Source organism: Dama dama, chromosome 24 (assembly GCF_033118175.1).
Source record: "Dama dama isolate Ldn47 chromosome 24, ASM3311817v1, whole genome shotgun sequence".
NCBI classification, from domain to species: Eukaryota; Metazoa; Chordata; class Mammalia; order Artiodactyla; family Cervidae; genus Dama; species Dama dama.
The window spans coordinates 15655102-15667185 of NC_083704.1; the positions used below are offsets into that span (position 1 = coordinate 15655102).

General features: G+C 40.5%; 1 protein-coding gene across 1 annotated transcript; it reads left to right on the plus strand.

Annotated features, from left to right (window-relative positions):
* Positions 1–3049: 3049 nt before the first annotated feature.
* On the plus strand, positions 3050–3769 carry LOC133046156 (GTP-binding nuclear protein Ran-like). Its single transcript, XM_061129095.1, has one exon. The coding sequence runs from the start codon at positions 3119–3121 to the stop codon at positions 3767–3769; it is 651 nt and encodes a 216-aa protein (XP_060985078.1). The 5' UTR covers positions 3050–3118.
* The last annotated feature ends 8315 nt before the right edge of the window (positions 3770–12084 follow it).

The window sequence follows — 12084 nt, forward strand, 5'->3', positions numbered from 1 at the left end:
AGACTTTCCCCTGAAGTCCACGGGAAGATTTTGAAGTATTTCAAGTAGAAAATCAGACTGCTCAAACCATAGAGATTGTTGGATGGAAGTGGGGCAGGACTTCTGATAGGAAGGCCGGTTAAAACATGTTGCAGCAATTCACATAAAAGAGAATTTGTGCTAAAAAGGCTTTATGAAACCTTCTAACTCTGCTTCAAACACAACACAGCTTCTGGATGAAGAATGCAGCAAAGGAGACCCTAGGATTTCTTGTATCCTTGGAAACACAGCTTTTGGTATCAAATACAAGAACTTTGAAACATTTATTTAGGATGTTCCTTCGGGTTCTCTAAGTGACAAATCATTGCTAAATTTTTGAGGGGCTTAGGAATAATTGCCTTAAAACAGCAAAATGAATTTTTCAAATGCCAAACTTAAAATGTAAACAAAGTTTGAGATATTTGAGTGAATAGGCAGTTGAGAATAATTCAGCCCCAGTTCTCACAAGACTTTGATTTCTGAAGTTTAAGGTTATGATTTTTCAAATTACCCAAAACTGTATATATTTAAAGGTGAAAGTAATATGAGATATCACCAGGCAGTCCCTGATGCAAACAGAAACACCCCCGACACGCACACCTGGTATCTCCTGCATGGCCCACTTCTGGGTTCTGGTTCCAGACCCCAGCTCTCCCTCCAGCCAGAGGAGACATCCCGAAACACCAACCTACTCATGCCAGACACCTGCTTAAAGATCTCTGATGCCCACTTGTTGCCCCCAGGACACAATCTCAATATGTTGATAAAGTCCTCAGAGTCCTCTCTGAATTGACCCCTGTGGCATTTGCAGCTTTAGCTCTGCCTTCCCGGTGCTCCAAAGGACCAAACCCTGGTGTCCCCTCTCACTGGTGCACGCGGCCTTCTGTTGGTCCCTCATGTTCCTCACCTCTCTAAAATGATGGCGTATCCTACCACTCCATTTTTTCCCTGTCCTATTAGCCTTCTAACACTCGCCTCATGTTTCTCTAAGTGGAGAAGCTTCCAGGAGCCTCTCCTCAGACCTCCCCATCTTGGAGCAGGTAGAGGAGAGAACAGTACTGAGAGTCACTCAAGGAGGGAGTGGCGCAGATCAGCCCTAACCCAGGTGGAGGCACCGGTGGGGGCTCCAGGTGACGCCACTCAGAGGAAGACTGCCCCCGCATGCTCCTCAGCTCAAATTTCAAAGGGGGCAACCACAAACGACTAAAATTGCTTTACGTTGACTCCACTGATCAGCCTGCTCAAGGATAGTGCCCAGACTGCCCTCTCCGACAGCTGCCAATGAATCAGTTTATAAAAAAAAAAAAAAAAAGCCCAGAACCAAAGAAGTACGAACAAGGTTCATTGTGCCCTGATTGCCTGAATTTTGCCTTTTCTCCTCTCTCTGCTCTTTCTCATCAATCCTGATTTAAACTTTGTTTCTCACTCAAACTACAGCTGACCTCTTCAAGTGTGAATGCAGTTCAGTTCAGTTCAGTTTAGTCGCTCAGTCGTGTCCGACTCTTTGCGACCCCATGAACACAGCACGCCAGGCCTCCCTGTCCATCACCAACTCCCGGAGTCCACCCAAACCCTTGTCCATTCAGTCGGTCATGCCATCCAACCATCTCATCCTCTGTCGTTCCTTCTTCTCCTGCCCTCAATCTTTCCCAGCATCAGGATCTTTTCAAATGAGTCAGCTCTTTACATCAGGTGGTCAAAGTATTGGAGTTTCAGCTTCAACATCAGTCCTTCCAGTGAACACCCAGGACTGATCTCCTTTAGCATGGACTGGTTGGATGCAGTAGTAACCCCCCTGTCTGCAGGGGCTGCATCCCAAGACCCCTAGTAGATGCCTGAAACCACACATGCTATCAAACCCTGCATGCGTGCATGCTAAGTCACTTCAGTCGTGTCTGACTCTTTGTGACCTTATAAACTGTAGCCTGCCAGGCTCCTCTGTCCATGGGAATTCTCCAGGCAAGAATACTGGAGTGGGTTGCCCCGCCCTCTTCCAGGGAATCTTTCTGACCCAGGGATAGAACCAACATCTCTTGCATCTCCTGCATTGGCAGGCAGGTTCTTTACCACTAGTGCCAGCTGGAAAGCCCCAAATGCTGCAATACTGTTTGTTCCTATACATATTTAACTATGATAAAGTTTAATTTATGTTAGACAAATCAAGAGATTAGCAATAATAACTAACAATAAGATAACAAACATAACAATATGTGCAATATAAGTTACATGAATTGGGTCTCTCTCTTTCAAAATGTCTTATTGTACTCTACCCACCTTTCTTCTTGTGAGATGATAAAATGCCCATGATGAGATGAAGTGAGACAACTGACACGGTGTTGGGCTACTATTAACCTCCTGACAGGAAGTCAGAAGGATCTTCTGCTTTGGGTGATCCTGGCTCATGGAGCAGTGATAATGTTGATGGTTGGGTGTCAGAAGCAGAGAGTGTAGTCAGTTGGGGATCCCTGGTCAGAAGGAGGCACATGGCACAAGATTTCATCATGCAACTCAGAATGGTGGGCAATTTAAAACTTATGCGTTATTCATTTCTGAAGTTTTACATTTAATATTTTCAGACCACAGTTGACCACAGGTAACTGAAATTGGAAAGCAAAGTAAAACAGCAGTTCACAGGGGACAACTATAATCTCCATGCAAATAGCTAAATGACATGCAAAGTAGCTTTCTAAAAGTGTCTGAATAATTCTCTGATAGTAGCAAACACACAGTAGAGAGGTATTGTCAGTCCTTTTTTTTAGTCAGTACTTTTAAAATAAATTAGTTAAAGCTGCAAACTCCAACTAGACACATCTTAATTAGTTAGCAAGAAACTTTTCTCTCGCCAATTCCTAAAGAATAGGAAATTTGCTTTAAGAAAATAATAACTGACTTTAGTAACTCTGTAATTTGTAATTTCTTTTAACTTGTCAAGATTTTGCTTGCTATTATGTTTCATATTTACTGGTAGGAGAGGTATTGCAATGGAACAGAAGAAAATGTGAATTTAGAGTTTAAATCAGATTTTTTTGAATTGCGCTTCCGCCATCTTTCCAGCCCTCAGTAAGACGGGTGCGGAGACGCTTCTGGAAGTAACATCACGATGGCTGCCCAAGGAGAACCCCAAGTTCAGTTCAAACTTGTTTTGATTGGTGATGGTGGTACTGGAAAAACTACATTCATGAAGTGTCATCTGACTGGTGAATTTGAGAAGAAGTATGTAGCTACCTTGGGTGTGGAGGTCCATCCTCTTGTGTTCCATGCCAACAGAGGACCTATTAAGTTCAGTGTATGGGATACGGCCAGTCAGGAGAAGTTTGGTGGACTGAGAGATGGCTATGATATACAAGCTAGGTGTGCCATTATAATGTTTGACGTAACATCAGGAGTTACTTACAAGAATGTGCCTAACTGGCATAGAGATCTGGTACGAGTGTGTGAGAACATCCCAATTGTGTTGTGTGGCAACACAGTGGATATTAAGGACAGAAAGGTTAAGGCAAAGTCAATTGTCTTCCACCGAAAGAAGAATCTTCGGTACTATGACATTTCTGCCAAAAATAACTACAACTTTGAAAAGCCCTTCCTCTGGCTTGCTAAAAAATTGATTGGAGACCCTAACTTGGAATTTGTCGCCATGCCTGCTCTCGCCCCGCCAGAGGTGGTCATGGACCCAGCCTTGGCAGCCCAGTACGAGCACGATTTAGAGATTGCTCAGACAACTGCTCTCCCTGATGAAGATGATGACCTGTGAGAAAGTGAAGCTGGGGCCCAGCATCAGAAGTCTAGTTTTATAGGCAACTGTCCTGTGATGTCAGTGGTGCAGCATGTTATAGCTAAGCGGAACATGTGCTTAATCTTTGGATGTTGAAGGAGATGGATGGGCTTTGGAGTGAATATGGCAGTTTAAAAAAAAAATACCTTCATTTTTTGGGCCTGCATATTTAGGTGTTTTGGAACACAGTTCTTTCCTCCTTGAGTTTCAAATATAAGACTGCTATAGTCACATGACAATATTGAGAGGTGGAATCTTGTTTGTTACTGTCATTCCCATTCCTTTTCGTTTAGAATCAGAATAAAGTTGTATTTCAAATATCTAAGAAAAAAAAGAGTTTAAATCAGTCTCTCATCATAAGTCTAAGTTTTCTCATAAAATGAGCATAATAATTATAACTATATAAAATTAGATCAAACCAGTCAACTCTGAATATTCATTGGAAGGACTGATGTTCAAGCTCCAATACTTTGGCCACCTGATACAAAGAGCCAACTCATTGGAAAAGACCCTGAGGCTGGGAAAGATTGAGGACAGGAGAAGATGAGAGTGACAGAGGCTGAGATGATTCGATGGCATCACTGACTCAATGGACATAAATTTGACTAATCTCCAGGAGACAGTGAGGGACAGGGAAGCCTGATGTGCTGCAGTCCATGGGGTTGCAAAGTGTTGGACTAGACTTAGTGACTGAACAACAACAAAAAGTTATTTTGAGTGTAAAATAAAATTAGCATGTAAACTCTTTGAGAATATGATTGAGACTTCTGTTCTCTGTCTTTGGCAGGATATTCTTTTCTTTAAAGCCACCACCTTGCTTCAGTTCAGTTCAGTTTAGTAGCTCAGTCATGTCCGACTCTTTGCGACCCCATAGACTGCAACACACCAGGCCTCCCTGTCCATCACCAACTCCCAGAGTTTACTCAAACTCATGTCCATTGAGTCAGTGATGCCATCCAACCATCTCATCCTCTGTCGTCCCCTTCTCTTTCTGCCTTCAATCTTCCCAGCATCAGGGTCTTTTCCAATGAGTTGACTCTTTGCACCAGGTGGCCAAAATATTAGAGCTTCAGCTTCAGCATCAGTCCTTCCAATGAATATTCAGGACAGATTTCCTTTAGGATGGACTGGTTGGATCTCTTTGCTGTCCAAGGGACTCTCAAGAGTCTTCTCCAACTCCACAGTTCAAAAGCATCAATTCTTCAGTGCTCAGCTTTCCTTATAGTCCAACTCTCACATCCATACATGACTCCGGGAGAAACCATAGCTTTGACCAGATGGACCTTTGTTGGCAAAGTAATGTCTCTGCTTTTTAATATGCTGTCTAGGTTGGTCATAACTTTTCTTCCAAGGAGCAAGCATCTTTTAATTTCATGGCTGTAGTCACCATCCACAGTGATTTTGGAGCCCCCTAAAATAGTCTGTCACTGTTTCCATTGTTTCCCCATCTATTTGCCACGAAGTGATGGGACCAGATGCTATAATCTTAGCTTTCTGAATGTTGAGTTTTAAGCCAACTTTTTCACTCTCCTCTTTCACTTTCATCAAGAGGCTCTTTAGTTCTTCTTTGCTTTCTGCCATAAGTGTGGTATCATCTGCATATCTGAAGTTATTGATATTTCTCCCGGCAATCTTGATTCCAGCTTGTGCTTCTTCCAGCTCAGCATTTCTCATGATGTACTCTGCTGCTGCTGCTGCTTCTGCTAAGTCCCTTCAGCCGTGTCTGACTCTGTGCGACCCCATAGACGGCAGCCCACCAGGCTCCACCATCCCTGGGATTCTCTGGGCAAGAACACTGCAGTGGGTTGCCATTTTCTTCTCCAATGCATGAAAGTGAAAGTGAAGTCACTCAGTTGTGTCTGACTCTTAGCGACCCCATGGACTGCAGCCTACCAGGCTCCTCCGTCTGTGGGATTTTCCAGGCAAGAATACTGTAGTGGGGTGCCATTGCCTTCTCTGATGATGTACTCTGCATATAAGTTAAATAAGCAGGGTGACAATATACAGCCTTGACGTACTCCTTTCCCAATTTGGAACCAGTCTGTTGTTCCGTGCCCAGTTCTAACTGTTGCTTCATGACCTGCATACAGATTTCTCAGGAGGCAGGTCAAGTGGTCTGGTATTCCCATCTCTTTAAGAATTTTCCACAGTTTGTTGTGATCCACACAGTCAAAGGCTTTGGCATGGTCAATAAAGCAGAAATAGATGTTTTTCTGGAACTCTCTTGCTTTTTTGATGATCCAACAGATGTTGGCAATTTGATCTCTGGTTCCTCTGCCTTTTCACCTTGCTTACATACAATCTATGCATGTTCCTAAGAAAGATGGAAACTTTGTGAGCTACAGTGTGCCATGGAGCCCTCAATATTTAATGCCCCAAGCTGAAAAAGAGTTAATTCATATTATACAGAAGATGACCACAGGTCATATGGTCACACAAGAAAGGATGGAAAGAGGTCACATGTGCCATGTTGCTACGATACCAGCTGTTCCAATATTCTGATTAATAGACCAGGAGAACAAGCCATAAACATAACTTTTAACATTTAAATACTGAAGAGTTGGAAAGAAGACTAGGACACTGTTACTTCACTTAAAATTAGATCTTCAAGCACCCCATCAATAGAACTCTGGTGTCAGGTTAGTACTGTCACTCCTTTGCAAGTCTTTAAGAGTCTCTATTTATTTCAGTGGTCCTTTAATTAAAAGCCAATTAAGAGGTCAATATTTTCCAAAGCAATTCTTTCAAGCCCAGCAGATAATACTAGAGGATAACAACATAGCACAAATGCTCTATAGATTAAAAAGTCAGAGAAAATGAAGAGGACTCAAAATTTAAAACTTGAAGGCCCTTAAAGATGTTTTTAGTCTAGTAACATCATTTTATCAATGAAGATATTAAATCCCAGGCCAAAGGAGTGATTTACATGAAATCACAAAATGTGAAAGCCGGAGCACAGTCTTCCTAATGGCTATGGGAATAGTCAGTAGAAAAAAGCAAAGCAAATAAACTAGGCTTAGAAACGAGCCATCTTATAGCAGAAATTAGGTTATATCTTATTTTCAGTATGATGAGGCTGTAAGGAAATGATTTTCTTGAATCAAATTCACAATAAGTAGATTATCAGGACAAAAATGTAAAAACAAAAACAGTGGCGATGCCTTAATAATCAGAACTCTCTAGAAGATATGACCTAAGGAAAAATAATTCTGTTGGGTCCAGGATGTCTGTGAATTAAAACATCTATTTTGAAATATTATCATACATGTATGTCACTACTACATGTGACTACAGTAGTCACTACTGAAATTAAAAAGACATTAACATTTTGCCATATTGGGTTCAGATTTCTCTTTTAATTTTTTAAAAATTCTTAAATAAATATCTAAATAAACAGTTAAATATATACAGCCACACTTTTCTCTTATCCCTTCCCCATGCTCCTTCCCTCCATGCTCAAGCATGTTTTTATATCTCTACTATGTATCTGTAAACCAATAGGGTTAACAATTTACATAAATTATATTCTAATACATTCATCATATTATAGCTTCCTTTGTCCCCCTCGACTTTAAATTGAGAGATTGATTTTGATACAAAGCATCTAATTCATTTATAATTTCAGTTTGAATTAACCTTGCAACTGAGAGACAACTGGAGTTCTTATTTTTGTACTATTGTAATCCCTGTTAAAATTAATATTCTCCTATTTGTCTTCTGGGCACATTTCTTTGTGTGCTCATGTGTGAGAGTTCTTTAGATGTAGCCACTGAGAAAGATTGTTGATAAGTTGAAAGATGTTCTTCAGCATCACTAAATACACCCAACTGCCCATTTGAGTAGTGGTGCCAATTTACATTTCCAAAATAAAAGTATTAGAATTTCCCCCACAGCCTCCTCATTATGTGATACAGTTAGTAAGCTGAATAATGGACCTCCACTCTGTCCATGCCAAGTTCCTGGAACATCATCTTATAACTGCAAAAGGTACTTTTGATGTAGTTATGAGATGGGGAGATACTCCTGCATTGATCCATGTGGGCCCAGTGTCATCACAGGAGTCCTTAGAATGAGGACTTGGGAGTCAGAGAAAGATATGTGAGGATGGAAGAGGTCAGAGACTTGAAGATTGTACACTGCTGACTTTGAAGATGGAGGAAAGAGCTACTAGCCAAGGCCACACCTAGAAGCTGGAAAAAGCAAAATAGATTCTCCTCTGGAGCCTTCAGAAGGAACCAGCCATGCCAGTACCCTCACTTTCCCCTAGTGAGATGGGTCTTAGGCAACTGACCTCCCAAGCAGTAAAAGAAGACACTGTGTTTTTGAAACCACTAAGTTTTAGATGATTTGTTACAACAGCAATAGGTAAATATCACATATAATGTTGTAAGACTTGGTGTTTTTTGTTTGTTTGTTTGTTTTGTTTTTGCCAAAATTAGGGTTGTGAAGATCTGCATCTGCCTACCTACTAGTTTCCAGCAAAGGCCCGTATAGTCAAAGCTGTGGTTTTTTCAGTAGTCATGTACAGATGTGAGAATTGGACGATAAAGAAAGTTGAGCACCGAAGAATTGATGCTTTCGAACTATGGTGCTGGAGAAGACTCTTGAGAGTCCCATGGACTGCAAGGAGATCAAACCAGTCAATCCTAAAGGAAATCAACTCTGAACATTCATTGGAAGGACTAATGCTGAAGCTGAAGCTCCAGTACTTTGGCCACATGATGCAAAGAGCTGACTCATTGGAAAAGACCCTGATGCTAGGAAAGATTGAGGGCCATAGGAAAAGGGGGCAACAGAGGGTGAGATGGTTGTATGGTATCAACAACTCAATGGACATGAGTTTGAGCAAATCCCGGGAGATAGTGAAGGACAGGGAAGTTTGATGTGCTACAGTTCATGGGGTCACGAAGAATCAGACATCACTTAGCGACCGAACAACAAGTTTGTTTGAGCCTCTTTTGATACATGTGTTAATCATTTGAGTTTCTCAGACTCAGCACCATTTGCATTATGAGCCAGGTACTTCTTTGTCATGTGGGCTGTCTGTGCACTGTAGGATGTTTAGCAGCATCCCTGCCCTCTGTGGGCCAAATGACTGCCCTCCTGCGGTTTTGATGATCTAATGTCATTAGACATTTACAGGATTCCTCAGAGGACAAAATCATCCCCAGTTGAAAACCAATACTCTATATTTTTCTAAGCTGAATATTTTATATGCTAATCTGTGGTCACTTATTCTTTTCTAAGATGATGCTTTCTTAAATATTTCGTGTTTTAAATATTAGTATGGGCATTTTATCAACCTTTCATCTTCTGGCTTGTTTTCCCTATGTTGTTTAGGAAGTGTTATCTCTCCCACTGGTCCTCACATGTAACGTGTATAACACCCATCTGGAAGGCTTTTAAAATAAGAATAGGTGGGTACTGCCTCTGGAGTTTCTTTGGATGGGGTCCAGAAGTTTGCATTTCTAACAAATTCTCTGAGGATGTTGATCCTGGGGGTCAAGGGACCACAATTTGATAGGATCATGTGTCATAAAGAGTCTTTAAAAAGTTTTTATAGCTGCAAGTTTTCCACATATAGGCCTCTATTTCATCAGCTTTTCCTTTAGTGTGTGGGTTTAGGTAGGTTTCTTGTTTCATCTGATTTTTCTCCATACAGATAAGCAGTTACACAGCACCACTTCCTGAATTATCAATTCCTTTTATTTTTTATGTTATAGAAGGTTTTTAATTACTGGCTTATATTTTTTAAACAATTTTATGTTAAAATAATTTATGTTTACAGAAAACTTGTGAAAATAGTATGGCTAGTTCCTGTATAACCCATCTAGTTTTCCCTATTGTTAACATTTTCAATTAGTAGGGAACAGTTTTCACAATTAATGAACCAATGTTGATATAGTATTTTTACCTAAAGTCTATAATGTGTGCATATTTCCTTGTTTTCTAAGATTCTGTTTCTATTCCAGAACCCTATCATATCACATGTATTTGTCACGTCTTTTTAGACTCCTCTTGCCTGTGACAGTTTCTCGGACTTTTCTTGTTTTTGATGACCTTGACAGTTTTGAGGAATATAGGACAGGTATTTTGTGGAATGGCCTTCCTGTGGGATTTAGCTGATGTTTTTCTCATAATTGGACTGGGGCTGTAGAGTTTTGGGGGGAAGATCATTGAGGTAAAGTGTCTTTCTTGTCCCATCTATCGAGGGTACATACTTAACCATTCTCGGTATTAGCCTTGATCATCTGGCTGCTGCAGTTTTGTCAGATTTCTCCACTGTAAAGTTAATCTTCTTCCACTTTCCACACTCTACTTTTTGGAAGAAAGTCTTAGTGTGCACACTTGGATGTGGGAATTTATATTCCCTCCTGGAGGACAGAGCATCTACATGTATATTTGGAATTTTATGGCACAGGAGATGTATCTTCTTTCTCATTTATTTATTAGTTCAGTCACTTATTTATATAGGTATGGATCACAGATATTTATTTTATACCTTGGGTTTTATTCCAATACTACTTCATTTATTTTGTTTTCCTTAAATTGTTCCAGCTTTGGTCACTGTAAGCTCTTTTAGTAGGCTTCTGTGGCCTTTGTTAGCAACCAATTTGTCAGTCCATCCCTCTTTATTCTCTTGCAGTCTTACCTGATACTTACTAAGTTCTTAACAATAAATCAATGAATACAGTCACAGCTACTCCATATTCTATTTTATTCATCATTGGAACAGGAATATCTTCCCTCTGGGGTGCCACAGGAAGTAAAATCTATCTGGCAGTCCTTGTCATTATCGATTCTACTTCTCAGGGGAAAACCATCTCAATGAGTGACTTCTCTCAATGTGCACAAACGGCTGTATGAGGCTTAGGAATGTGTGTTTCCTTGATAGCTGTCAGGAGGGTGCATTGTTGATTGAACTAGGAAAACAAGAACCTTACTGAGAGGATGTTCACCTACTCTGCTACGTGAATGGGTGTGACTTTTGCATTTTATATCATAAAAATAGTATTCTGTAATTTGCATAATAAATTAAGGCTCTATTTGTACATTAGTAAGGAATAAATAACTGATTAACTGTTGCTCTGTCAAAGGTAAGTACATCAGGCAGAGGGGACTGGATATGTAAACCATGTGGTCCATGTGACAGGTGGGTATAGAGATGCTGCAGTGGAAAAAGAGCTTCTGGATCCTCATTCAAATGGGACGGTTGTATGGCACTCGTTGCCAAAGACGAATCAAAGATAGGAGAACCTAGAAATCAGAGCTCCTGAGGCAGCAAGGCAGAGTTTGAGATAAGTAAGAACTATAGGAACAAATTATTCTAGTTTTAAGGGGATCTGGCTGTTTACTGCCTCTCGCGAATCCAAAATATACCTTTGTCATCATGAATCATGTTACTTGTGGACGTGCGCAGCCCTTGCTCGCCTGCCAGAGCTCTGCTGTTTGTCACCTGTGAGGTGGAGAACAAACTCAACCGCCCTTCACAAAATGATAATTTTGACTGAATTGCAACCCATGGAAGCTTGAAAATTCTATCTAATGCTTTACCCTCTTCTCCTTTGCGGAAATGGCATTTTCAATGAAGAATGCATGCTCATTGTCTCTTTGTTAGAGGTCTGAGATTGCTTTTCCCTGAACATCTGCTGCCTAATGATCACTTTGGAAAGTAGGTTGTTTTGTCCCTATTATACAAATGAAAAATAGCTCAGAGAGCTTAGTTCCTGGCTCAGGGACCCACAGGTGGTAACTGGCAGCGTTTTCTTCCCTCTGAGTTCCCTTGACTAAGCTTCTCCAGTCTCAGCGATGCCTCTCGCCACTGCCTGGTGAGCTCTTGATGAGCCCTTCTTCCTGGAGAGGAAATGCTCACTGATGAGTCTTCTTAGGGCGGCTGGTCAGATTTAGCAGAGGAAAATACAAGATAACTAAGGATTAACTTTTAGTGTAAGTACATCCCAAGAAATATTTGTATCTCACGTTTCATCTGGCAGTACTGTTTTAGCTAGAACTACAAAGGTACTCATGCAGGCTCTCCTTAAAGGGAATGACTATGTAGGAATAATTTCTATGTCTCTGGCAGGGAAATTTTTACATGTAGAAATATTCAATCATATGTTGAATGCATTTCCTAAAGTTAAGATAGACTTATCCTTGTCTGTATATTATACTAAAATCACTTACAAGGATATTTATAACAGAAAAATAACATATTAGAAGTAGATATGAAATAAAAAGGAAATGAAAAGATGGCAGTGAAAATGAACTTGAAACAATGAATACAAAAATCTGAA

What these genes read in the sequence shown, in the direction of transcription:
- LOC133046156 (XM_061129095.1), top strand. Translation starts at nt 3,119, where the DNA reads ATGGCTGCCCAAGGAGAACCCCAAGTTCAGTTCAAACTTGTTTTGATT.